This window comes from Lepus europaeus, chromosome 12 (genome assembly GCF_033115175.1).
Source record: "Lepus europaeus isolate LE1 chromosome 12, mLepTim1.pri, whole genome shotgun sequence".
Taxonomy (NCBI): domain Eukaryota; kingdom Metazoa; phylum Chordata; class Mammalia; order Lagomorpha; family Leporidae; genus Lepus; species Lepus europaeus.
This window is the reverse complement of record NC_084838.1, coordinates 7,671,121-7,697,512: the sequence shown is the minus strand read 5'-3', so window position 1 is coordinate 7,697,512 and position 26,392 is coordinate 7,671,121. Positions and strand designations below refer to the sequence as shown.

General features: G+C 54.2%; 1 protein-coding gene across 1 annotated transcript in view; it reads left to right on the top strand.

The window, feature by feature from the left end:
• The window catches only part of MVB12B (multivesicular body subunit 12B), a 176,237-nt gene that overhangs the window by 100,113 nt on the left and 49,732 nt on the right, over window positions 1-26,392 (top strand). The window contains exon 7 of the mRNA XM_062207527.1: window positions 7,621-7,715. Coding sequence (XP_062063511.1) covers window positions 7,621-7,715 — 95 coding nt within the window. The remainder of the gene's footprint in view (window positions 1-7,620; window positions 7,716-26,392) is intronic.

Here is a 26,392-nt window from a genome sequence, read left to right as displayed (position 1 = left end):
TAGGATTTTCTAGAAGTGGAATCACTTAGAGATCCTTGCGGATCCTCTGCCTCACTTGTGTTCAGCAGCAGCATCTGTCCTGTGTGTGTCTGTGGCTGTTCCTCTGTCATCACTGAGTAGCTCCCCGTGTATGAGACAGCACAGCGAATGGGTCGCCTGCTACCGGACGTCTGCCTTTACTTTCTGACTGCGGGTTAAAGCTGCTAAGCACGTTTGTGCACACATCTCTGTCCCTGAGTTTTCGTTGCTGGGAGTGGAATGGCTGGGCTGAGAAGCTGCACGCGTTTTGTTTGCTACTGGGCATTCCCGTCAGCAGTCCGTGAGAGCTGCACTTGCCACATCCTTGCAGCCGCTGGCCCTGTCGCCGGCGTCACTTTTGCCATTCTGGCGGCAGCGGGGAAGCTCGCGGGGGTTTGGTTTTGCCTCTCATCAAAGGCTCGCGGCGTGGAGAGTCTTTTCACCGGCAGCGTTACTGTTCCTGTTTTCTTTATGGAAGTATCTGAATTTTATGGACATTTTTAGATTGGATTCTCTTCTATTAATTCGTAAGAGTTCTGCATTTTTCCTAGACATAAGGTGGGTGTGTGTTTTATAAACATTTTTCTCCAGGTCTGTGATTTGCCCTGTCATTTTTGTAATAGCATCTTTTGAAGAGCAAGTATTTTAAATGTTGATGGAATCCAATTTACTGGTTTTTTTTTTCTTGTATAGTTTGCGTTTTTGGTATCCTATTTAAGGATTAAACAGCAAGCGATGCCTGAGTATCATGAAAACAGTTGTGAGCTTGAGAACCCCCCAGAGCCCCCTCCCCCCGGATGTGCGAAGTACACATCACAAACTGCTGCCCCAGGAGGGAGTGTTCCTGTGACTGTCACCGGCATTGTGGCTGTGGGTTAAGCCGCCGCCTGCAGTGCTGGCATCCCGTATCGGTGCTGGTTCAAGTCCTAGGTGCTCTGCTTCCCATACAGCTTCCTGCTGATACGCCCGAGAAAGCAGCGGAGCATGGTCTGCATGCTTGGGTGCTTGGGCCCCGCCACCCTCGTGGGAGACCCTGATGGAGCTTCTAGCTCCTGCCCCGCCCCCCCTCCCCATCTCTCCCTTTCTCTGTAACACTGCCTTTCAAATAAATAAATCAGTTTTTAGAAAATATGACTTTGAGCCCCCGCAAGATAGGGTGGGAGTTACGCCTGCATGCCACAAGTCTGGCTGTAGGGACACGTGTGTAAGTGTGTGGGGTGGAGATAGAACGGCTCCGTCTGCACCTGGAGTCAGCCTCTGCCCGCCCAGCCCCGTCCCCCGCGCGCTGCCCTTGGACGGTCCGAGGACCAGCAGGCCCCGCTGCAGCCCCCACAGAGCCGTCTTTGTCAAACGTGGCCACTGGGTCCACAAGATTAATGGTAACATTTTAAAAATTCACACAGACCTGGAATCAGCACTCGAAAATACAGATTTAAATTAACAAGGAAAAAGCAGAATCCCATCAAAGGAAATAAATCGTGCTGGCAACTATTGTCACATAATAAAATGTATTCTGTAACTGAAGGGCTTTTCTGTGCAGCTGTCTGCAGCTTAGTGGCCATGTTAATTGAATAAGGTGCCTAGGACTGACTTGGGGAAAAATGAAATTCCCCTCGGCATCTGTTGAGCGGGAGCCGTTGTCAGCTGCGTGCGTGGGGCTAACCTGTTTGTTACGGAGCCGCCAGTGCCGCCGGCAGAGAGACCCGGCGGCAGGGTGTGCCCGTCCCCTCGGGGCTGTTCCTGGGCAGGGGCAGGCGTGGAAGGCCGGGTGCTGCTCTGGCTGCAGGTCCCCGTTGCCAGATGGGGCGGAAGCAACGATCTGCTGTTTGCGTCAAGTGGCAGAAATTGTTGGCTTCCGACGTGCAGGCCCTCGTTCCCCGCGCAAGGCCTCTCAGGGCTGGTGCCGAGCCATCTACGTCTCTGGGTGTTGCCCTGTGTAGACACTGCCCCCCGTCTCCAGGTCAGCTTCTCCATAGCTGCTGACACCCCTTTCTGAATGCCCCTGCGATCTAGAAAACAGTGGGCTGTCCACAGAAAGCCTCCGTGGGCCCCCTGCGGCGACTGCTCGGCGTGGCTGTCCTTGGGCCCCCTGCGGCGACTGCGACTGCTCGGCGTGGCTGTCCGTGGGCCCCCTGCGGCGACTGCGCCGGTGTGGCTGTCCGTGGGCCCCCTGCGGCGACTGCGCTGGCGTGGCTGTCCGTGGGCCGAGCGCCTCCGTTTTCCTGGACATCTGCTTTGTTGGCCACTGCCGAGCACCGAGCACTGAGCACCTGCTCCTCCCTCCACTCCCTTGGCGTGGCTGCTGCCTGGGAGCAAGTGTCTGGTGTCCAGGGTGCTCCTCGCTCCTTCCTCCTCCCCTGCTTCAGGCTCAGTGGCAGGATTGGGGTGCTCGGGTAGTCTCATTACACGGTTCAGTTGTGGCAAGGAAGCTAAAGAGTGTTGGGTTAACCGGTCACAATCCCAAGTGTAAAGATAAGGGTTTTAATGTATTTCCTAACTAGATGCAATGGGCAGGGGGATGGATGGGCTCAGGCCATTAATTAGTCTTCTGAAATATTTTGAGAGACTGTAAAACATTTCATCAAACAGTTGTACCATAATTTTCTAACCAGTCCCCTGTTGTTTGATATTTAATTTGAATCTGGTTTTTGGCTTCATAAGCAATGCCACGATGAATATATTTACTGTTCATGAAAAAATATCCATGAATCAGAAATACTTGCATTTTCCAAACCATTAACCAACCCAGTCCTGGGGGTGAGAAGGATGCAAGTGGGATGCCTTCCTGGAAACTTCCCAGAATTCTCTCTCGTGACAAGTCAGCATCCATTTCTTCCATCCGTTCAACACAGATTAGGTAATCTTTTTTTTTTTTTTTTAAGATTTACTTATTTATTTGAAAGGAAGAGTTATAGAGAGCATAGAAGTCTCCTGTTTGCTGGTTCTCTCCCCAAATGGCCTCAACGCCCTTAGCTGGGCTGATCAGGAGCCAGGAGCTTCTTCCAGGTCTCCCACGTAGGTGCAGGGGCCCACGGACTTGGGCCATCTTCCACTGCTTTCCCAGGCCATAGCAGAGAGCTGGAGCAGAAGTGAAACAGCGGGAGTTGAACTGGCTTCCATGTGAGATACTGGCTCTGCAGGCAGCGGCTTTACCTGCTGCGCCACAGGGTCGGACCCAGATGGGGTGATCCTGGAGGATTTCCTAACGTTGGTTAAGTGTCCGCTGTGTTCTGGGCACTGTTGTCCACACTGCAGCTATCATGAGAAGAGAAAGTGCAGTAGAGACCAGTTCCAGTGACACAGGAGCAGACCAGACGGCCTGGAGCGGGCTGGGCTCTGCAGAGACGAAGGCAGGATGTTGTGAGGGAGTGCCGCTCAGAAGGTGCTCAGGGCAGGTCCTCGGAGGGCAGCTCTGATAAAGGGGAGGAACCAGTGTTTCAGGCAGGAGAAACAGTACATGCAAAGGCCCTGAGGCAGCAATGAGAGCAAGGGGTAGAGGGACAAGAAGCAGCTGCCGAGATTGGCAGGTGTGAGTGCAGGGAGGAGGGATGGGCCCAGACTGGCAGCACCTCCAGACCCCGGGGAGGTTTCAGGGTCACTCTACACAGAGGGAAGACATCAGTGGGTTTTGTGATGATCCTACACCAAGGCCCTCACGAGCAGGATGCTAAAGTAACAGCGGGGTGGCAGGAATGGGGAGAATCAGAGCTAAAGGGCTTAGCTTAGCTCGCCCACTTCTGGTTCTATGCTGACTGCTCGGCCTGCTGCGGGGCCTCTGAGAGATGACACCCCCTCGCGAAGGCCACCCAGCTGCTAGGCGCTGGCACTGGGATTTGAACTACATCCGAGGACTCTCGGGGCAGTGCCCTGCCTCCCTGGGGACGTGGCACCGTTGGTATCCAATTCTGCATGCTGAACCGGAACCCGTCAGGATAGCAAGCAGTGAATGGCAGAGCTGGTAAGCCCCTGGCCTCACTGGTTTCAAAAGGGGCTTCAGGGTGGACCCTCTGGTCCTGTCCTGGTTGAGAATCTCACTGTGTATTCCTGGTGGTCCAGGTGATTCTCAGGGCAACTTTAAAATAACACCAGAGGGTGTGTGTTCTAGCTTTCTCTCTGCCCCTTGCCACTGCCTGTCCTGTACCTGGGAATCAGTATTCTGATCTAAAAAGCTTCCCAGGAGGGACAGGCCAGGCGATGGGGTGGAGGGTACCAGCCCCAGGCATGGCAGGGGCTCCCTCGGCGCTAGGGACCTCGTGCCCCATTTCTCGGAGGCTTGGCTGGGTGCAGAGCCGTCCACCCACAGGCCCTTCCGACATCAAAGCATCCCTGGCTGCTTCCCCCTCAGCACAGAGGACACTGTGCCTCGGCCCAGACTGCTCAGTCCCACTCACTAGCCTCCCGCCACCAGTGTCTGCGGCTTCTGTCAGGAACAGCAAAGCCAGAGAGCTGCTTGCAGGATGGCCCGGAACCCCTCTCCCGAGCACGTTCCCTAAGGCACGGGCGCTCCCTGCTCCCCGGCCGCCCCAGCTGGAGTTCTGCAGGGCCTCGGGCTGGCTGATGTGGCAGCCACGCCCTGACTGAAGCTTTTCCTCCCGCCTTGGACACCTGGCCACCATCACTGGTTCCTTCTCACACCAAACCTGTTTTCCTCCATAGCAGCAAGGAGTGGGCTGCATGGCCTAACACAGGGACCCCTGAGTCCAATGGGGAAACACACTCATGCAGCGATGAAATAATAAATCGATTTAACAGCAGCCCACGTAATGACCCAGGGGTTTTAGTGGAGTGAGTTCAACACCTGATTTGGTGAACAAGTGCTCAGTAATTTCTGTTCTGTGGTAGAAATAGCCCTAGGAATTTGGGTACAAAGTGCAGAAGATGGGGCCCTGCTCTTAAGGTCACAGTCATGGTAGGGGGCCAGGCTTCTAGCAGATGATTTAAAATACATTGTGACAGGTGGAGTGAGAGAGGACACACAGGTACACAGTCCAGCCCAGCAAAGCTTTAGCAAAGAAAGGCTGGGTGGGTGGGGTCTTGAGGGATGAATAGGAGTTTAGTGTAGGAAGAATGGGAACTGTAGGAGGAGGGAGCAGCGTGGGTGAAGAGTCAGCTGAGGCATGAGCAGTGCAGCCGATTAAGACGCTTTTGGGACTTTTTCTTCCTGGGGCAGGGAGGAGTGGTGACAGGGACAGTCTGCTGTGTTGTGGGGGCTAAAGCTGAAGAAGTGTGTGGGCTGGAATCGCGAACAGCAGCTTTGGCAGGGCTGGGGGGGAGCAGCGGCAGTGGCAGGGATCGGAAGGAAGCGCCTTGGACGAAGGAAGGGAGCCAGGCCAGGCCGCGGCAGGGACACGCGAGGTGTGCGAAGGCGTTCAGGGTCCGATACCCCAGAGAGGCGAGAACGTTGAGACCGGGGGCCCCTGGAAGGTGGGCAGCGAAGGGGCCGGGCACCTGCTTTCCATGGTCCTGTGTGCCGTGGAATGTCCCCAGCTGCGTCCCCGAGGAGGGTGTGCGACAGCGTTCAGGAACAGAGGCAGTTGGGGACCGTGTCTGTCACAGTGGCTGCCTTTCCCCTGCAGCGTGGCCATTGTTTTGCCACAGGCGGGCAGGCCTTTAGAATTGTCACTTCGATCTGGCCACATCTCTGCCTCACAGCCCTTTGGGATAAAATCAGGGCTTGTGCTGGGCCCCCGCGGCCCTCCCAGGTCTGGCTGCCCTGGCCTCCTGCCAGCCAGACTTCCTGTGGCTGCAAGACTGCCAGAGAGCCCAGGTTCCCCAGTTCCCTCAGCATCACCTCCTCCAGGAAGCCTTCCAGAGCCTCCCCTGCCCTGCCCTTCACAGTACCTTGGTCTTCCTACTTCCGTGGATTCATGTGACTGTGGTGTCTTCCGTAGCCCTGCTCTCCTGCCACGGCTGCGTTCCCACAGACCTGTGACGCTGTGTGTGTGCCCCCAGGTGGGGGGCTGCCTCTGCCATCCCCCAGGCCCGCCTGTCTTCCCAAGCCCAGCTGCTGCCCGCCCCTGGGCCCAGGGTGCCGCTGCCCTGCCCCAACGGCTCTGTGGCCTGGACTGGGCTGCGGGCGCCCTGTCAGCACACTGCGGTTCAGACGTCGTAGAACCTGACAGCCCTGAGGCTCCGTGCGTCCCTGACTCCGGCGCAGTCCCTCGTTGGGCCGGCGTCCTGGTGTGAGAGCTGCCGTCACAGGCCCATGCTGGCTTTGTGCTGGGCCTTTGACGTCTCGGAATGAGCAGTAAATAGTGTTCAAGCACGCACCCTCACTTGCATCCTGCGGTGGACCCGGCACATGTGCCCCATAGCTCCCCCCAGGGGTGCCGCGAGGAGCCGTAAGGAGTGTGTGACAGCCCGGTCCCCGAGGCCTGGCACCTGGCAGCACTCTGCAGGTCACCTGTCGTCATTCACCTTCTGCCAACCAGCACCGCGAGCAGCAGTTCACTGACCAGGTGCTGTGGTCGGACCATGGATCGGCGGCTCGGAACCCTCACAGCTGCTCCTCGCCCTCTCGGGGCTCCCACCCTGGCTGGGGCTCACGTCCGTGCTGGCGTGTGCTAGAAGTAGATTCCTGTGCTGCACCGGGCAGGCCCACAGCACACAGCCGGCGCTTGCTTGGTTCAGCGTGGCTGGTCCGCGGCGCAGGTGTCTATGTGAAAGCGCCCTCAGCTGCCCTCAGCACTCACCTTGACCCTGGGGGACCCCTGCTGGCTGCAGCTCAGTGCTGGCTCTGTGGGGACCTTTTCTCCTAAGTCTGGACACACAGCAGTCATCCCGGAAGGTCTGCTGGGCCGAACAGACACTGCGTGATTGACAGCCGGCTTTAGTAATGCCCCGCCCCCGCAGTCGTCCCTCAGGGAAATGGCTGGGCCTGGCCAAAGCTTAGGCTGCTGAGCTGCTCCAAACCAACCACCAGGCAGGCACCCACACAGAGGTTCTGGGGTGGTGGTTTCCTCCAGAGCTGTTGGGTTTTGAGTGCTTTTCCTATTTAATCTTTCTTGTCAACATGTGCTAAAAGCAGCTGATGGCCATGCCAAATGGATTATTTACTCAAATACTCAGCTGTGCGTTCATTGTGGCTTAAGCAGCCCACACCTGAGCTGGAAAAGACGGCAGTGGCTCCGTCAGAGGCACTTCCCCACACCTCCTGTGTGCTGCCGCACCTGCTGCCCGCCCGCAGCCGCGCAGCTCTGGGCAGTTTTAAAGCCCGTTAGTCCGCTGGCCGCACGTGGTGATGAGAATGCCTGATGCCTTGTTACCAAGTACCCTGCACTGTGGTCCTCGGCAGCCCTAGGGTAGGGGTGGAGCAAAGCAAAGCAAGGCTCGCTCTAGGGCCTGGCGTTGGCTTCCCTCTGCCCAGGGCCAGAGGTCCAGGTGGAATCACCACTTCCCTGGCGCATTGGAGACTCACCATAAGGCTCTGGGTGTGACAAAGGTGACTGCTGGTGTCTGGAAGCCCCTGCATTCGGGGGGGAGGGGGGCTCGCGCTCTTCCTGCGCCTGCTGCGGCTGGGCTGTCCATGGCGCCAGGTGCTTCCTGAGCCTTGGCCAGTGCCCCAGGCTCCCCTAACCTCCCTTTCTCCTCTGTCTTCCTCAGGCACATCTCCCTAACGCTCCCTGCCACCTTCCGAGGCAGGAACAGCGCGCGGACGGACTATGAGTACCAGCACTCCAATTTGTATGCCATATCAGGTATGTGGGGCCGCTGCTCAGACCAGCTCCAGGGTCTGCGTCCCGGGCGCCACCGCCCTCCCCATGTCCCCTGCCTCCCTCGGCCTCTGTCTGCTTCACCTCTCTCTTTCCCTCTCCTCTGTGTCGCCCAGCACTTAGAGAAGGGCCAGAGACCCAGCGCGTCTTGAGAGTAATGATGAAAAACAACGTGTGGATTTCACAAGCTTGAAGGGAGGTTCCCAGAGGATACTCAGCACGTTGTCCACCCGCCAGGCCCCGGGCAGGGCTCTCCCGGGCACTCGGGCGCAGCGCCGAGCAGAGCGGGGCCATGTACCCTCTGTTTCCAAGGCTGTCCTCACGTCTCGTTTCTCGTCTCCAGGCTGTGGCCAGAGGGTACACTGGCGGTCTGCCTCCCCGGCTCCCCCAGCGGGAGCCTGTGATTTCTGGACTTGAAATTGACCACGTTAGCCTGGCGGGGACTAAATCAGCCCTAGTTTCCCCTTCCACCTTGGCCCAGGGAGGGGAAGTGTAGAAGCCTTATTGCAGACTTGAGATTCATTAGGTGCTTGGCAGCGCAGGTGACTCGCTAAGAGCCGAGGGAGCCCACAAACTCGCCCGCGATTACCCTGGGCCGCCAGGCAGGGCGTTGGGACACACGGGGGAAGTGGTAAGTCGGGGCCACTTACCAGCACACGCCCTTAATGGTGAGTGACATTTTGAACACAGGAACATGGCATTCATTCATGTCCTGTAATGAATCGGTTATTTAAAAGGTAATCTTTTTTTCTAAAAATTGCAACTTCAGGTTACTAAATAGATGAAATAGAACAATGGCATAATTCTTGTCAGTATTAGTTTTTCTCGCTATGATCACTCCCTAATAGGTTTGGAAGTATAAGCAAAAGCCAGTGGTTGCATCTCCTGCCGGGCAGGGGAGGAGCGGATGTGCTTAAGCCTGGAGCCTGGCCCTGCGCCAGGAGCCAGCCTCTCCAGGGGCGAGGGAACGTGCTTGTCTAAGGAAAGCGTCTCCGGGGAGAATGCCTTTTGTGCCGCGGCTATTTCAGGAGAGTCGACAAGGAGCATAACAAGTGTGGAGAGATGACCTATTTTGTAGAAAAGCTGAATATTTCCCCAGATGCTTGGTGGCAGAGTGGTGCGTGGCAGGCCTGTGAAATCCAGCAGGGCAGCCCTGGACAGGAATGCGTGCAAGCAAAGCTCTGGCGAAACGGATGACTTTTCCTCTGCAGCTTGCAAATCTTTTTCCAGCCGCGGTGTTGGGCTCCGCCCACCTTACCTGTGTCCTCTGATGGCTTTCCCAGCTGTTGGTATGTGCGCCAGAGCGCCCCTGGTTTGGCAGGAATGTCGCTGTCTGCCTCGGGGCCGCTGCGTGCTCGCCCTGCGGCTTGGGTGAGGTGCTGTCTCGGTTCGTTTCTGCTGGTAGGTTAGCAATACCAAGGTAACAGCCTTAAGACACAGGGGAAGCCATTCAGAAACTTCCTGTTTCATTTATGTGAGTGGCAGTCGGCTGGGTTTTACCTTCCAGAGGCTGCTGAGGCTCCAGCCCATGGCAGCGGGCAGCTCGGGCCTCTTCTGCGGCTGCAGGCACCAAATTGCTCTGCCAGGGCCTAAGGCTGCTTTGTTGTGACGCTGCCAGAAATACCCTGCAGGGCCCACTGGCTCCGTCAGGCCTGCAAGCTCAGCACTGGGCAGCTAGGGCACAGCTGGGAAGCCTGCCCACCCTCTGCTGGCAGCGGCCTACAAATTGTTCCGCTGGAAAGGAGCAGAGATCCTCCCGTCTCCACCCCTCCCCAGCGGTATTTGGCGCTGAGTGGCCCATCTCCGTTTGGTATTGCAAAGTTGAGGCTTCTAGGGTTCATTCCAAAAACAGTTAAGGCAGAGTGCCGCAGGCCCCAACCCTCGCCCAGAGCTGATGCTTTGGTCCCTGGAGTTCTGAATCACCAGCCTGTCCTTTCTCCTTCAGATCGGGCCGTGGGTGGGGCACGTGCGTCCTCACACCCGGGGCCAAGCCTTTAGTGCTCCTGGTATGCCAGGTGACATCCTGAAGATGTCTGCGTCTTAGTGCAGGGGCGCCTCCAGACAGCGTCAGTGGCGTTTAACAAGCAGCGCACGTTTATGGTGTGTGCACGTTCATCTTCCGTGTCCTCTCTGGCATGCCTGAACTCGCAGGAAGACAGGTTGCCCTGCACGCGCACATGGGAGGCATGGCCCAGAGTTCCTGTAGACACCAGTGGAGACGTTTGTAGCTCTGTCCTCAGCACATGGAGACACTCATGAGATGTTCGTGGAGGGAAGGGGAGCATGTAGCCCAATGTCGGCCTTGTTCAGGACCTCCAGGTTCCCCGGGGCAAGCGGTCGCCCTGGTCTGCCGCTGTCATGCCCGGTGGGACTATCCCGATCTGTCTGCAAGCTGCCCCCTTCGCTGAGCAGGGCTCTGTCTTCCTGTGTGTCCGCATCGACAGCAGTTTGGGGTTCTGCCTTGCCCTGGCTGTGCTTTGCCCGCTGCTCTGTGCAGTGCCGCCATGCTTCCCACTCTCCCCTATGTGTGGGGTGAAGCGCTCTCATGGACTCAGTGCGGAGATCCTGAGGGGCTTGTGTGCTAGACTCTGCTGTCTGGTGCCCTGTTCAGGATGGCCATGAAGGAAATCTGTGATCTTCACATTTCCTCTTCTAGAAACTTCCAGAAAATACCTACAGATGTGCAGGAAGACTTATCCACATGGATCAGCATGTCGTTTGTTTTTTTTTTTTTTTTTTTTTTAAGAAAAAAAAAAGAGGGGCTAGTGTTATGGCACAGTGGGTTGGGCCACTGCCTGCAATGCCAGCATCCCAAATGGGTACTGGTTTGAGTCCCAGCTGCTCCACTTTCTAACTAGCGCCCTGCTAATGTACCTGGGAGGGCTGCAGAAGATGGCTCAGGAACCCATATGGGAGACCTCGATTGAGTTCTAGGCTCCTGGCTTTGGCCTGGCCCAGCCCTTTTCTGGCCATATGGGGAGTGAACCAGTGGATGGATGATACCTCTCTTCCCTTCCCTCTCCCCCTCTCCCCGTCATGTCCCCATCTCCCCCCCCCCCCCCCCCCCGGTTTGTGTGTCTGTCTCTTTCCCTCTGTCTCTAACTCTGCCTTTTAAATAAATAAATCTTGAAATAATCCTCCATACTACTCGGTAGGAGGCAGGTATTTCTTAAAGGCAAACAATTGAGTCATCCTGAAAATGACGATCTGTTAAAAAATACATGCATGCTGTTAAGTGTGCATGGTGGGGGCGGGGGTGTAACGGAGCTGGGAGGGAAGCTGAGAAGCCAGCATGTGAACGTGCAGGACGGCCCAGAAAGGCCCACCCCGAGGCACCGACGTGGTCTCCAGCTTTCCTCCTCTTTGGCTCCTTTGCCATTCTTCCTTGCTCTGTAAGAGCTCGTGTTGCTTCTCTGATGAGGGAAACAGGACCCGATGCTATGTGAGTGCTCCTGGGGAACCCAACAGGACAGCACGTGTGTGTGCTCCTGGTGGTTCACGTGTGTCCCTGGTGGACCCTGCTGGCCCCAGCGATTGCCTCGCTTTCTTTCTGATGGCTCACAAGCCACCTGATTCATAACATGCTTTTGGATTCTACTGGAAGTCACGTCCAAACCACACGTAGGCAATTTTTATTGTCCTTTTTTTGAGAATTTTTTTCTGTTACCAGCCTCCTGAAACCAGTCACGCAAAGATGGCTAATTGTCATTCCAACATTGCTGTCCGCATGCCTGCCCGGACTGAACACGCGTGCCATCTCTCGCCTGTCTTGCTCTTCACGTGCCCCACATTCTTGAGGATTTGATCATGGTTTTCCTTAATGCAGGAGACAGAAGTAGAATGATGGCTGTTACCTGTCTACATTAGGGTCAGCAAACCAGGCCACAGCCAGCTCCTACCCACAGCCCGTTTTTGTGTGCCTGTGAGCGAAGGACGTTCTGGTATCTTTAGTAGTTGGGGGAACAGATGTGCCGTTTCGTGATGTGGTAATTACATGAAATGGAAATCCCACTGTTCCTAGATACAGCCTTACTGGAACCCAGCCGTGCTGGCTCCTACACTGCAGCAGCTGAGCTGAGTGCCGCAGGCACCATCATGTGGCCCCCAGGCCCTGAGGCACGCCCTGGCCGGCCCGGCCCCGGCGTCAGCCCCGTTCTCACTTCTGGCTCTGAGCCCCGTTTCAGGGAGCACCTTGTGTGCTGTGAGCAGCAGCCTGCACTTTCCTGGCACTGTTCTTGCCCCCAGGGTCCCCACCGATGCCAGGCCCTTCAGAGCTTACCTCCTCGGAGGGCTCTCTTCAGAGCCAGGATCCCTCCGGACTGTACCCCAACCCTGCCCCTGCGTCTCCCACCAGGGCTCTTCTCCGTAAGGCTTTCTCCTCCCCAAAGAGGGGTCCTCTAACATGGCCCCAGCAGGAGTCATCCTCCCTCTTTTTTTCCCTTAGAATTTTTTAGATGTTTAAATATCTGATCATTCATTCAATTCCTGCATTTCTGTCTCACCTATTCCAGAAGGATTTAAGGTAGCTCCAAAAATAGCTATAAGAAAATGAAGATGGAAGTGCGAAAATGGGAGAGCGAAGTCAGGTACAGCCAGGTGCAAGGCGCGTGGACCGGCGCTGAGCCAGTGGGCAGTCTCCCTGGGGATGAGAGGGAAGCAGGCTGGTTGCTGGGGTGAACCCATTGCTTTTGGGATCACAGAGAGGAGCCGTCCCCACCAAGAGGGTCTGTGGAGCGAGGCCGACAGCGTGTTGTTCCTTGGGAAGCTGGACAAAGTGAGAGGCAGGCGAGGTGGTTTACAGCAGATGTGTTTCAGTTCAAGTCCCTGTGCGGGTTAGTCCCTGTGCGGGTTAGTCCCTGTGCGGGTTAGTCCCTGTGCGGGTTACTCCCTGTGCAGGTTACTCCCTGTGCGGGTTAGTCCATGTGCGGGTTAGTCCATGTGCGGGTTACTCCCTGCGTGGGTTACTCCCTGTGCGGGTTAGTCCCTGTGCGGGTTAGTCCCTGTGCGGGTTAGTCCATGTGCGGGTTACTCCATGTGCGGGTTAGTCCCTGTGCGGGTTACTCCCTGTGCGGGTTAGTCCATGTGCGGGTTACTCCCTGTGCGGGTTAGTCCATGTGCGGGTTAGTCCCTGTGCGGGTTAGTCCATGTGCGGGTTAGTCCATGTGCGGGTTACTCCATGTGCGGGTTACTCCCTGTGCGGGTTAGTCCATGTGCGGGTTAGTCCATGTGCGGGTTACTCCCTGCGTGGGTTACTCCCTGTGCGGGTTAGTCCCTGTGCGGGTTACTCCCTGTGCGGGTTACTCCCTGTGCGGGTTACTCCCTGTGCGGGTTACTCCATGTGCGGGTTACTCCCTGTGCGGGTTAGTCCATGTGCGGGTTACTCCCTGTGCGGGTTAGTCCCTGTGCGGGTTAGTCCCTGTGCGGGTTAGTCCCTGTGCGGGTTAGTCCATGTGCGGGTTACTCCATGTGCGGGTTAGTCCATGTGCGGGTTAGTCCCTGTGCGGGTTAGTCCCTGTGCGGGTTACTCCATGTGCGGGTTAGTCCATGTGCGGGTTAGTCCTGTAAATGCACGTTGCCACCAGTCAGCGTCTGAAGTGACATTGCCTGTGAGAGAAAGACCAATGTTTACAACCTGGAGAAAAAGAAGGAAGGGGCCTCAGAAACAGCACAGCGTGACTGTGGCCCTGTGTGTTGGGACGTGGAGTAGCCCTTCGTGTTTGAAGCTTGAGTGGGGTGTTGCTTAAGAAGTGGACTCAGGGCGGGCCTGCAGCCCAGCCCCTGCCCAGACCTGCTGCTCTCCAGTGCCAGAGGCTTCCCGTGGAGAAGCTCTGCCCAGAGGAGTTCGCCCGGTGTTTCTAACCTGGGGATGTTTCCTGTCCGTCATGGCAGGTTTTGTCTGATGAACAGGCGGTCATGCTGTGCTATTTTGTTCTTGCTGCTATTGTCATAAACTGATTTGTATTTCCAAGTGTAGAATTTTTACCAAAGAAGTCTTATTTTTCTTCTGTATTAAAACGCATGTGGCCGGCGCCACGGCTCACTAGGCTAATCCTCCGCCTGCGGCACCGGCACTCCAGATTCTAGTCCCGATTGGGGCACCAGATTCTGTCGCGGTTGCCCCTCTTCCAGGCCAGCTCTCTGCTGTGGCCCGGGAAGGCAGTGGAGGATGGCCCAAGTGCTTGGGGCCCTGCACCCGCATGGGAGACCAGGAGAAGCACCTGGCTCCTGGCTTCGGATCAGTGCGATGCGCTGGCCCCAGCACGCTGGCCGCGGCGGCCATTGGAGGGTGAACCAACGGCAAAAGGAAGACCTTTCTCTCTGTCTTTCTCTCTCTCACTGTCCACTCTGCCTGTCAAAAAATAAAAAAATAAATAAAAGAAAAATAAAAACCAAAAAAACTGGCATGTAATAAAACCAGAACATCTCAGATGCCCGCAGATGTAGGACAAGCCACCGTGTAGACACGCAGTCAGTGATGGCTCTGTCTCAGGACACAGGTCCTGAGGCGCCAGGGGGCAAGGCACATAGCTGGGGCAGAAGGCGTCCCTGGGGTCCATCCCAGCAGCCTCAGGTGCACTGGCCACCCTGTCTTTAGTGTTGTTTGCTCTTTTCAGAGCTTTTTTGGTTGGGTTTTTATTTTTGATAGCTAGAAAAACCAGCTTACTGCCCTTCATAGCTGTTCCCTGTTAAAAACCAGTGCCCTCATACAATGTCGGACCCCAGGAAGGACGAGAGCGCGGTGGATTCCGTGCCGTGGTCTCATCAGTAAAGAGAGGAGGAGGATTTTATCTTTAACTCAGAACCATGGATGAGCCGTGTAGCTCTGACATCGGACTAGGAAAGCATAAAGCAATTAAAAGTAATTAATGATTTCTGAATACCAGCCTGCTCCATGCAGTTTTAATCTAGTCCTCATTTAAACTGGAAGATGGACATTTAATTATCAGTATTATGAAATTTGTGATTTATATATTTCATCCAGTTGGAGAGAATTTCTGCCAGTAGCTCTTCATCTTATGATGAAGAAAGTCTGTGTATCTTTCAGTGTGATCATTAGAAACTCCTCTGCAGTGCGCCGGACAGCTCCAAGCTGAGCGCCTCTCACTTGTAGGGATTTTCTTATTTCCCTCTCTCAACTGGGACAAAACAGATTTCACCTGGAAAAGTGAAAATAAGCGTAGTATTTTAATGGTCATGGAGGCTCGCAAGGTTGGAAATGGAAGCTAAAAACAAACACAGTAGAGTCCCCGAGAAGCGCTGCTCCGTCTGTGTGAGGGATGCTGACCGCTCAGCGCGAGATGTCTTTGGTCTTCCGCTGCAGGATCTGCATCTGTGTGTGTGTGTGCGCGCACGCGCGTGTGTGTGACTTCTCTTTTTCCCACATACCTGGATGAATGTCAGCCCGTGCACGGGTGTAGTACATTACTGACAACCGCCAGTGAGGGCAAGAGCCAGTGTCTTGCTGCGGGAGCCCCTGCGTAACGTCAGGCAGCCTCTGCCTTCACAGGTGCTCCTTTGTCTGTGGAGGGCGCGCTCGTGGCTGGATGCGGCCTCGTGTTCCACTCTGCTTCCCCCTCTCCTCTGCTGCAGGTTCTCAGCACCACCTCGGGCTGGCTGATGAGGGCGTGGGAGTGGCTGGGAGGTCGGCCAGGGTTTCAGAGAGGAATGTTAGTTTGGCACAGCCACAGCTCCGAGCATATGGGGAAGATTCCTGATTGGAGTGAGTATACACACGCACACACACACACACACTAATGGTGCTTGAATCAAGGAGGGCATCTGTCATTTTAAAGGCATATAAATTTTTATCATCACCTATAACAGCCATCGCTTCCCTTGTATATCCATCTCCTCCTGCCCCGACTGACAACAAAATCGAGTATAAAGAAAAATACAATAGGAGGAAGAAGAACTGAGTGGGAGCGGAGGGGGAATTGATCGCACCGTGTATTTGTATATCCTGATGTAAAAGGTGCCGCTGACAGGTGGCCAGGTTTGCTCTGTACACAACCATGTGTGTGCTGTCAGGCGCACGCACGCTGCCTTGTTTCGATTGATGAATTGCCTGCTTTCTTGATTAAACCTTCCGTCACTTAAGAAACAGAAAGCCTGTGTTTAGATGGCAGAGTGGGACATGTCAAAAAAATCTGCCTGCTCTACCTTTGTGCAGATGTTGGGCACAGACTGTAACATGTATTATTAAAATGAATGTGGCATTTACTGTGCATTAGTTCCTTTCCTGGGAGAAAGGACTGTAAATTATATGCTAATAATAAGCTTTAACCCTTTCGAAATGCAGAAGATTTAAGAGTGCAAATATTCATGTAGGCCTGGCTAATTGGATGTGCTTTTATACGTCCTCCGCGGTGCTGTGTCACTGAAGTTAATGAACAGCGTGTGCAGGCAGACGCGTGGGGCACGCCGCAGCGCTCGCCTCCTGGAGCCAGTCCGCTCCGTGAGTGCCTCCTCTCGATTTCACAGGGAGACAGATCCTGGGAGCCCTGCTCCAGGGTCCCAATCAAGTCCACGGCCATGTTCAGTTGCCCCAGCAAGCCCTCCAGGGCTGAGAGTGAAGGGTGGTCCTCTCATCACTGCCCTGTGTTCTCACTTAGGGGCCGAGCCTACGGCCTGGCCCAGCTGGGGCTGGCGGGAAGCAGACTTTGGTGCCTGCCACTTACTTGGCTCTCTTCCTTGAGGCCTTTCCAGCCTCAGGTGTGGCTGCCAGGGTGGCAGCCCCATCTCTGAAGCACAGCCCCGGCCCCTTCGTCCCCCAGGGCCGACCTCGATGCCTGCCCCAGTCCACTGCCAGCTGCGTTCCTGGAGACCTCAGTCTGGCAGTGTGGAGGCTGTGGGCGGCTCCCACCATCCCGTGGCATCTGCAGCCTGGGCTGCTCCGTGTCCCCCTTGCCCTTGTCTCTCTCGGGCCTTTGCCCCCGCCACCCCAGCAGCTAGGTCGCCTTGCCTTCTTTCCACTCTACCCAGCATCTTGGGATCCTGTTCCCAGACTGCCTTTCCCGGTCTCTTCCCTGCGGTGTGCTGTCTCCCCGGTTTACCCCAGGCCGCTTGGTGGTGGGGAGGTTTCACTGTGAGTGCCTGGGGAGGCACAGACTGTTTAGAGAGGATGGAGGCTGCCTTCTGGCCTTTCTGAACCAGGCAGGCCCAAAGCAGTGCATTCCTACCTCTGCTCACTCTTCAGACGGGGCCGCCCGTGCCCCGAGGGCAGCGGGTCCCGCCTGTGATCGGCAGGGCCATTGGGATCTCAGGTTCAGAGTCTCGGCTCTGATGTTTCTGGACCTCACCCAGAGCTGCCCGACAGATGTGTGCGAGTGGCACCTCCTAGAGCTGTGCGAGGGTCCTGGCAGGCCACTCAGTGCTGGTTGTCCACGCGTGTGAGCGACTGCACCGTGCGAACTGCCTGTCTCCCTCCCTGCGTGGTCATGAGGCTCCGAGCACTGGCGAAGCTTTGGTGAGCTGGTCCTCTCCACCACCTCCCTTGCAGGGCTGTGATCCCGGGAGTGAATTATCATGGACACTCTGGCTCAGGCCCAGTGCAGCCGCCACCTTCTTGTCCTTGGCTCCTTGCCGTGGCTTTTTGGAGACCGTTTCCTCCAGGATTCAACGGCAGGCTCCCGGCTCCTGGCTCCCGGCTCCCAGCTCCCGGCTCCCGGCTCCCGGCTCCCGGCTCCCGGCTCCCAGCTCCCGGCGTGGCCTGCGCGGAGTGTCCTGCTGCACAGGATCTCTTAGGGGTGGGCTGTTTTCGGCCAGGAGCTGTTTCCTGGGGCGGTGATAGAATGATGGCTCAGGGCGGGAGGAGAAGCAGCCCTGGACTTCTCGGGAAGAACTGCCCCGGGGCTTATTCTGCTGCAGCTGGGAGAAAGTGAAGGCTTTCCGGTTTCCTCAACAGGAAAAGTGAAACGTTATCGTTATCGGGTAAGGACGCTTCAGCGCTCTTGAAAGGGTGGCCAGCGCGGCCTTGCCCCTCCCCCGCCTCTGGTTCTGTGTTTGGTTTTTCAGTGTGGCAGAGCATGGAGGGCTTTGGTTTCATGGGCTGGCTCCCCGGGTGGATCCGGAGAGCTGGGTTCAGGCCCTGGCTCTCCCCCGCTGAGCTCTCTGCCTTCCTGGGTCTAAACACCCAGATTCTCAGGCAAGCATTTCCACAGGCGGTGCAGTGCAGCTGCTGCTCCCCAGGAGCACCCCAAATGTCAGGCGGCATCCAGTGGCCAAGGTGGGGGTGGGTGCGCCCCCTCCCCAGGGCTGACTGTGAGAGGGAAGGAGCCTGGCGTGAGATGCCCGGATGTGGCTGCCCATAGGCCCCACAGACATTCCCTTTGGATGCGGCCTCACAAGAACAGCAGGAGGAAGTGCCCCTCCCCTCTGCGGGCCCCCTCCTGACTCCCTTCTCGGCAGGCGGCAGGCGGGCAGGCGTGCAGACCTAAGGAGAGATGGGAGAGCAACCCTTGGTCCCAGCTCTGCATCTGCTCTTGGCACTGCTGAATCTAATGCCATCCTGCCCAGGGCAGCTTACGTCGAATTAGCCTCCGGGTTCTTCGTCTAGCTTGGTCTCCCTCGAAATAACAGACGATCATCTGAGAGGAAAGTAAGATGTAATTAAGGCAGCTTCTTTTGTTAAAACACAATTTAGGGAGCTGAAGTTGTTTTTACTTTATTAAAATGGATTTAATTAATTAATTTAATAAAATGCAACCCTCCTCCAGCACTTACCATGTACAAGACTAAGAGGCACTTTGCTTGCATTCTGTCACTTAATCCCAACAAGCCCTTACCAAGAAACCTTTTATAGATGGGGGAAACCGAGGTATTGAGAGCTTACGATTTTGGCCCAAAGTTACTCCGCTAGTAAGCGGCAGGGCTCCGATCCAAGCCACGTGCAGAGAATGCTCTCACCGGCCAGGTTCTCCCCTCTCGCGGAACCGGACTGGGAAAGTGCCCACACCGAGGGTGAGCCCTGTAGGATGGCCTTCACGTGTTGGGTCTCAGCATTGTCTAAAATTGCAGATGGCCCCTGCATGGTCACCCGTGAGACCTCAGAGTGAGGCCCCTAGACGCTTGACTGTGACAGTCCCGAGGCGGAAGGACCTTGTGAACAGTGGGTGACTCCACAGGCTTGTGCCAGGCTTAACCTTCCCCTGCTTTCGTTTCTTTGTAAAATGGGGGTGACAGTGACTTGTGGCAAGGACCAGAGCTGTGCCCAGGACACAAAGCTGTGTCGTGGCAGGTGCTTCTGGAACTGATTATTTCATAACCCTCCCTCCAGTGTCTTTCTCCACCAGGGAAGGGAGGCATCGGGTACCTCAAAGAACCTGTCCCCCTCGCTAGGTGGGGCTGCTCTGGCCTGGACATGTAGAACTTTGGAGGAGCTCTGGACTCTGGATGCCCCCTTGCTGTAGTCTTAGCTTGACAAAGAGGGTGGGCAGCCAAGCCCATAGTTGGCTTTCTGGGACTGAGCAGTATCTGGTGTTCTCCCCTGCCCTAGTTCATCCTGCTCCTGTTTGAATGACAGTCAGCCAGGTGCCACCCTTCCTCCCCACTGTGAAGGTGCATTCTCTAGACTGGGCCTCCCAAGGGCCCGTCTGTGCTGAAACCAAGCCTCCGGACCGAGCCATTGGAGACCCTAAGCATTCCCTACGAGCTCGCTGAATGGCCGCAGCCTGTGGCCATCGGATCCCGGCTCCGGGTTCCCCTCCCACCTGCTTCCACCGCACCCTTGTGTCCTCCAGCTGACCACAGTAGCAGGTTAGCAGTTCCACGTTAGTGTGTTTTAACTCCTGGTGCTTTCCTGAGCAAAGACATAGGTGTTAGCAGAACTGGGCGGGGAGAGGCTGCACAGAGGGCAGCCCCTGGGGCTGAGGTCAGGTGTTGCCCCTCAGCTGTGGCCCAGTGTGCACCCCCCTCCCATGCAGCTGCTGGAGTAGAACGTGAGGCCACCTTTCCCCTGTGGGCAGAATGCCTGAACCAGCCACTGCCACTCATTGGGTGTTTGTGTCCCGAACATGGGATGTTTTCCCCTCTTTTTATTAATGGCCAGTGACAGTCCTAAGCCTGTTTGTGTTTAGAAAACATCTTCAGTGCTCCAGCCCAGGGTTTGGGTGGGAGGTATTTATCACCTGTGCCAGAGAACGAGGCCCCTTTCCTCAATGTGTCTTCCTACCGTCTCTAAGACAGTGAGCGATGCAGACCCGACGTGCTTCATAGTGCCAGCGGTCTCGTGATCTGCCAGAGAGGCAACATCCATAATCTTGAATGAGAGAGTAAAGCTGCCGCATTGGCCCAGAGCATTGCTTAGAAGTCCGTAGCTGCCTGCTACCTGGGAGCAGCCAGCATGCCCGTCTCCGTGTTCCACTGCCTAGCCCACACACCTGGAACGTGCCCTGTGCCCGTGACTGTGCCACGAGGGCCTTTGCCTTGTGAATCCCACAGCCCTCACCCACCCCCGCTTCTGCCCTCTGTAGGGCCAAGATGAGCAGCTTCTTTGGCCAATAAGCCTCTTGGCTGCTGGGCTTCTTACAAAGCCTTGGCCATCTGCTGGCTTTGCCAGTGCTACAGAGAGAGATCCATCTTTGGCCTAATAGGTGCTTTGCTGCTTGGCCTGCGTTGAGGGCTCGCCCCGGAAGGTAGGATGACGACACCTCGTTCACTGGTGCCATCTAACAAGCAGCCGGGCTCCTGGCATACAGGAGGTGCTCAATATTTGCACTGGTTTCTGGAGAGGACCTGGATCTTAGGAGCAATCTGCCCCTTTGTATCTGGTAAGCTGTGTGTCTAGACAGTTTACATCAGTTTCTCTTTCATAATCTTGAATTACAATTTTCTCTTCTGAATTTTGAGGATTAGAGATAATATACAAGGGCACTTCAAAAAATTTGCAGAAGGTGGAGTTAAAAGATAAGTTTAGGTGTGGGCGTTTAACCTGGCAGTTATGATGCCCGTGTCCCACATCAGAGTGCTGGATTAGATTGGATTCCCAGCTCCAGCTTCCTGTCGGTGCAGACCCTGGGAGGCAATGGGGCTTGGGTTCCTGTCACCCACGTCGACGACCTGGGTTGCATTTCTGGCTCCCGGCTTCCTCCTGGTCAAGCCACAGGCTCTGCAGGCATTTGGGGAATAAATCAGCAGATGACGGTGTTCTCGCTCGCTCCCTCCCTCTCAAATAAAAGACTCAGATTAAGATCCAGGCTCCTGGTTATTGGCAGGCATCTGGGGAGTGAACCACAGGTGGAAGATCTCTCTCTCCCTCTCTCCCTCCCCCTCTGCCTCTCAAATAAAAATGAGTTAAAACTTTGACAAATAAGTAAACATTTTAAGACATTTAAGAGCTTAGTTTATTTTGGTGCAAAAAAAAGTTTTGAAATCTATGCATAGTTTTTTCTGGATACATACTTTCCATGAACTTTTTGAAGGCCCTTCGTATAAATGGATTTCAAAACCTTTTGGCCCCCAGATAGTTCTCTTTTCATTCCACGTTCCATGAGCTTCTCGAAGCACCGTGGTCCGGAGCGCCTGCTGCAGTGAAAGCTGCTGGCCGCCCTCACCTCTGGGTTCCAGCCAGGGAGCACCATGCTCTCACCCTGGGGCGGACCCCAGAGGGGAGCTCACAGCTCGGAAACCTGGCGCAAGGCAGACCTCCCGCGAGTGCTGGGATCCGCCACACTCCCGGCGAAGACCACGCTCAAGAAAACTTGGCCAGCTTGCTGTCGGCTCCATTTTCCCTTTCCCTTTCCAACAAACGAACTCCGGTTTGGAAAGGGGTCCTACCTGCACTCCCTCCACTCCCAGGCCCTTCAGCGCCCGCAGCAGGCACAGCGTCTCACCAGCTGCCCCAGGGCAGTCAGGCCACGGCACAGCCCTGCGCTGCAGGCGTCGTCCTCGTGTGTCTTGAAGCAAGCCGCTGCGGTGCCACCCCCGGCTCACGGGAGCGTGCAGCCGCTGTCACGTGGGAGGCTATCAGTGCTGAGGGATAGCCCGTTTCTTTAGGCTACGTTCTTTTAAAGATATTGTACCTTTTATTTGGATTTAATGAGGACAGACATTTTAATCAGAGGTTAGTCATTTATTTTTGCAAACTATTGTTTTGATTCATCATTTTTGCAGATAATTAAATGGTTCAGTTGGCACAGTGTGTCTACTTTATTAAAACAGGTAATTTTGAAAAAAAAAAAGATTCTATTTTTTGGATCACTGCACAAGAATTGCTTTTATCTTCATCTTTGGGCATAGTTTCTGGTGGTTCCTCCCGAAGGCTCGCTCTCTCGTTCAGGCCTTTGGTGTCCTTCCTGGGCCAGGGTGGGTAGGGTGGGGGATGGTGGTGACTCCCCCCTTTCCGTGGAGGCTGCAGAGTCATCTCTGGGCTGTTGCCTTTATAAAGACTCTCAGGCTCTAATGGACTGGGGAAAAGTGCCTACAAGTTATGAACTTTGCAGAGCAGCAGTTCTTAGGCTAAAAACAGATTAATTGCAACCCTCACAGTGGGTGGAGTTTAAAAGTCAATTACTGCTTGTCCTATTATAAGTTACACACCTAGGATTTGAAAAAGTCTGTCACTGAGCTTAACACTGAAAAGGTTACATGTACCAGTGTGAGTGTACCTGTGACTTCCCATTTGTAAGTGCTGTAGCTCCACGTATGTGTGTGTGCGACTCGTAGCTGCGGAGCGCAGCCTCCCTCCGTCTGTGGGCAGGATTCCTTGGGAAGGGTAACCTTTGAGATTTGGCTCTTTACATCCCTAATGACTCAGGACATACTCCTTTGTGTGGCAGCCCCGTCCACTTGTAGGCACAGTGGCCAGCCCTGCAGAGCCTAAGGGTCACGAACCAATAAGGGAATGGCCTTCAGGGGCCAGTTCTTTAAAAACAAATTGCTCACAACCTTTGCTTTCTTTGATTTTCTTCCCCTGTTTGTGTCCTGAGTCCGTTAATTCGCTCATTAAGAGGATCTATTTGAGATGGACCAATTAAACTTCGGGAGCTGTTTTTTTGCTGAGCGGTGCAGACCTCTGAAAACGCAATTTGTGCTGTGGCTTCTGCCCTTTTCCACAGAGAGCTGTCTGCAGCACTGGAGCCTCCGGCGCCTGCAGAAGTCTGGACGCGCTGCTCTTTGTCCCCCAGCTCCGGGGCCGAGCTGCTCCCAGCGTCCCATTGTTTTAAGGTGCACGGGCAAGTCTGGGAAGTCCAGCCCAGCCCAGGAGCTGCACGCTGTATTTTGCTGTATTTGTTTGCGTGCATCAACCCCATGGTTTAATTTTTTTTTAATAGGAAGCTGCTGTGTAGTTTGGATATTTAAACAGTTATTAACCGAATGACAATTAACAGATTGCATAGACAGATTTTCTTTTGAAAACCCCTGAAATTGAGTACAGTTTGCAAAACTATCACGGCATAGTAATGACAATGAATTTTGATTTCCCGGAACTGATATTAGACTCCTTATTAAACTATGTGCATCTGCTTTTAATTTACTCCAAATAATTGGAAAATGCAATGAAGCTTTCCAATTAAAGCACGGCTTTATGCTGTTTAATAATACCCCCATAATATTATAGCTTATGAAGTGACAGGTGAGTCGGTGTATGAATAAAACATAAAGGCAGCAATAAGGGACAGAACGCCGGAGACAGTTGTGGGGATTTTAAATGCTGGATGTAATTTGCATATATTAATCTCTTCTTTTCAGCCTTATCAGGCGTTCTTCAGTATTTGAAGTTAAAATAGCGTTGACAGGCGGGAGTACGCTTAGTTTTTTCAAGGATTTATTACTTGTATAATTTCTGATCTTTAATAAGCAGATATGACTGATCCTCATAGTTCTATAGAAATCGGTTAATTGTTCCAGATGGCGTGTACTGATTATGCAAAATTACTTTTCACACCATTTTTTTTGTGATGGAGTTTGGAGTAAAATTAAATTTTTTATAGCCTCCTTATCATGCTGTTTTACAGTGGTTTTTCCACAGAAGTTGAATTTAATCTACTATATTACATTGACCAGCACAGTTATTCTAATGTAGCATTTTGTGATTTGACAAAGAATAATAGAACACATTGCTCATTGTTCATTACTGTGTCCCTAATAAAAAGGAGCTCGTGTGCACAGAACAGAGCTGTTATTTATGAAGAATGCCCGATTCAGCCAGCTACAAATGCACAATCATATTCTGAAGGAGCTCCTTTTGGGGCGAGAATACCAGGAAAGAGCAAAGGGAAACGGGCTCAGAGCTGCCGGCTTGACGTGCCGTGGGAGTGGGCTCCTTCCAAAGCCCGGCGCGTTTAAATTGTGTGATTGCCTTCACTTCTGAAGGAGGAAGACGGACACCAGACCTCTCACTCTATTAAGAGTGGTGTCACGGCTGCGGTCCTGCCTCACACAATCCCAGAAAGTCCGTCATTGAGTAGCATTCATAAAAGGCGGCTACCCTTTGGCATGAAGCACCCAAAACCACGTCTGCCCAGTGTCCATGGTGACGCGTCTGCAGCGTTTTTCAGACTGTCAGCTTATTGCCAAAAGCCCTGTGCCGGTGTCAGCTGCACGTGCCCAGGTGACATTTCCGTCAGCTGCTCCTGCTCGGTTGCTCGGGTGGCTCCCTGTGTGGTTGCGCTGGTGGCGGGGTACGAGGTGCCCTGCAGAGTCCCCCGGCCCACGTGCTTCCCTCCTCTGCGAGGGCTCCCGCCCAGCAGCAGTGGCACGCCGGGAGCAGGGAGAGTGTCCGTGGCGTCAGAAGTCCCACTTGGGCACACAGTGTTTTAGATACGGCACGTGATGAGTCTGTCAGAATCCTTTTATGTGTCCAGACAGCCTGATGTTTGACCTGTTTTTGAGAGACCGCGTGTGTTGAGTCTTCTCAGAATTTTCGTAGCCTTAGGATATATGATTCTGTGATGAATGGACAGAGAGAGGCCGTGTGGCCTGACATCCGCTGCTCTGCCAGCCTGGAGAGCGCGCCCTTGTTTGAACAGATGTGAGGGGCTTTGGATTAGTTTAAAGGGTTCAAGTCCCTTGGCTCTGGGGACCAACTTTTTTTTTTTTAAATATCCTTCTTCCAGCAACACGGATTATTCTTTGTGCAGGGCTCTGGGGTGGAAACAGGACTTCATTGTCACTCTGCAGCAGGCTCTGGGGAACAGACACAAACAGGGCTCAGACCTCGTGGCTGTATGGGTGCAGGGTGGGGGTCACACGCTGAGAGTGTAGGGTCTCTGCTGGGACCTGGGTCCAGGTAGACGCCCGATGTTTCCACTGCCGGTGTCCTGTTGATGGTGCTGTGCACCTTGTACTGTGTTCTGGCCTTCCGAATATTTTGGCTTAAGTTCTATACTGTGTCTCGTCTGGTCTTGAAGTTTAATAGGCAAATGTACTCACAGTGACTAATCCATCCAAACACGAGGAGATGCAGTCAGGACCCCTGGACGCTTACGAAGTGCAGTGCCAGCAAAATTGTGTATTTGCATACCTCCAGAGTTTCAGAAACTTGAAACTCATCAGATACCCTCTTTTGTATACTCAAAATGTATTTTTGTGAAACTGAAAGTTACACAAAAAAGAGAATGCATAAATCAGAGATGATTAAAAATATTTGTTCTAATGCAGTGATAATTTGGTGGTAATGCTTTCATCAGTATAGCTTAAGGCTACATTAAGTGGACAGACTTTATATGGATTCTCTAATTTTAATCTTCAAAATGCTATCTAATGTCTCATTAAGACTTGCATATAATGTATCTTAAGTACAGTCATTAAATATAGTTTAGGGAGATTTATGTTCAGATATTGCTTAAAGATGTTTTAATAGGCCCATTTACTCTGATGATATTAATGAGCTCTTAATACAGATGAAGCTTCTCAAACTACTGGTAAAGACTCCCAGCCCGAGCACAACAACTTGGAGTTGGTGCCGGGGTTGGACAGATGCCCAAAGGTTAGTCCTGTGGACACGGCAGGGCCAGCGTGAGCCCCTTGGTGGAGCCGGGAGTTTCCGAAAGGGTCCCCCAGTGATGACTGGCTAGAAGCTGACCACAGAAGACTCCGTTCTGCCACCAGCCCGAGGAAAGTCCTCTCTGTCCCCTAAACCCAGCACTTGGGCAAACGGTGCCACTCCAAGGTCGTTGGAGCGGCACTGCCGCCGCTGGCAGTGTCACTGGGGCGTGCGAGGGTTAAGGAGGCTGTGGCCGCGCTCCTCCTGGAGGCAGCTGCCAGGTGAGGTGTGCGCAGCCTGCGTCCTCGTGTGAACAGCCCCGCTGTGCTGCGAGTGAGCGGCGCAAGCTCCCGTGGGTGTGCTCTGCTCTCCCCGGCACTCGGCGTGGCTGAGAGCCGCGTAATAAAGTGGCCCTGCTAATTCACAGTCAGGAAGGAGGAAGCCCGGCAGGAGCCGGAGAGCCCCGCGTGCGCCAGCACAGTCGCTCCCCAGGCCCCACTTTCCACGGGTAGCAAAGCATCTCTGGGCTGGAATTTCCCTTTCTTCCAGAGAAATATGGAAAAGCACATTTTGGGGTTTCAATTATTTTAAGGGAGGGGGGGAAAAAGGAACCTATGAGTTCAGAGACTTTCCTAATTACTAAATTGGTTTGTTATAAAAAGATAATAGCAAATTTCTTCTTTTCATAATTGGACATTTCTTCCCTGTAGGCTAATGCGTGCACAGCCCATGCATGCAC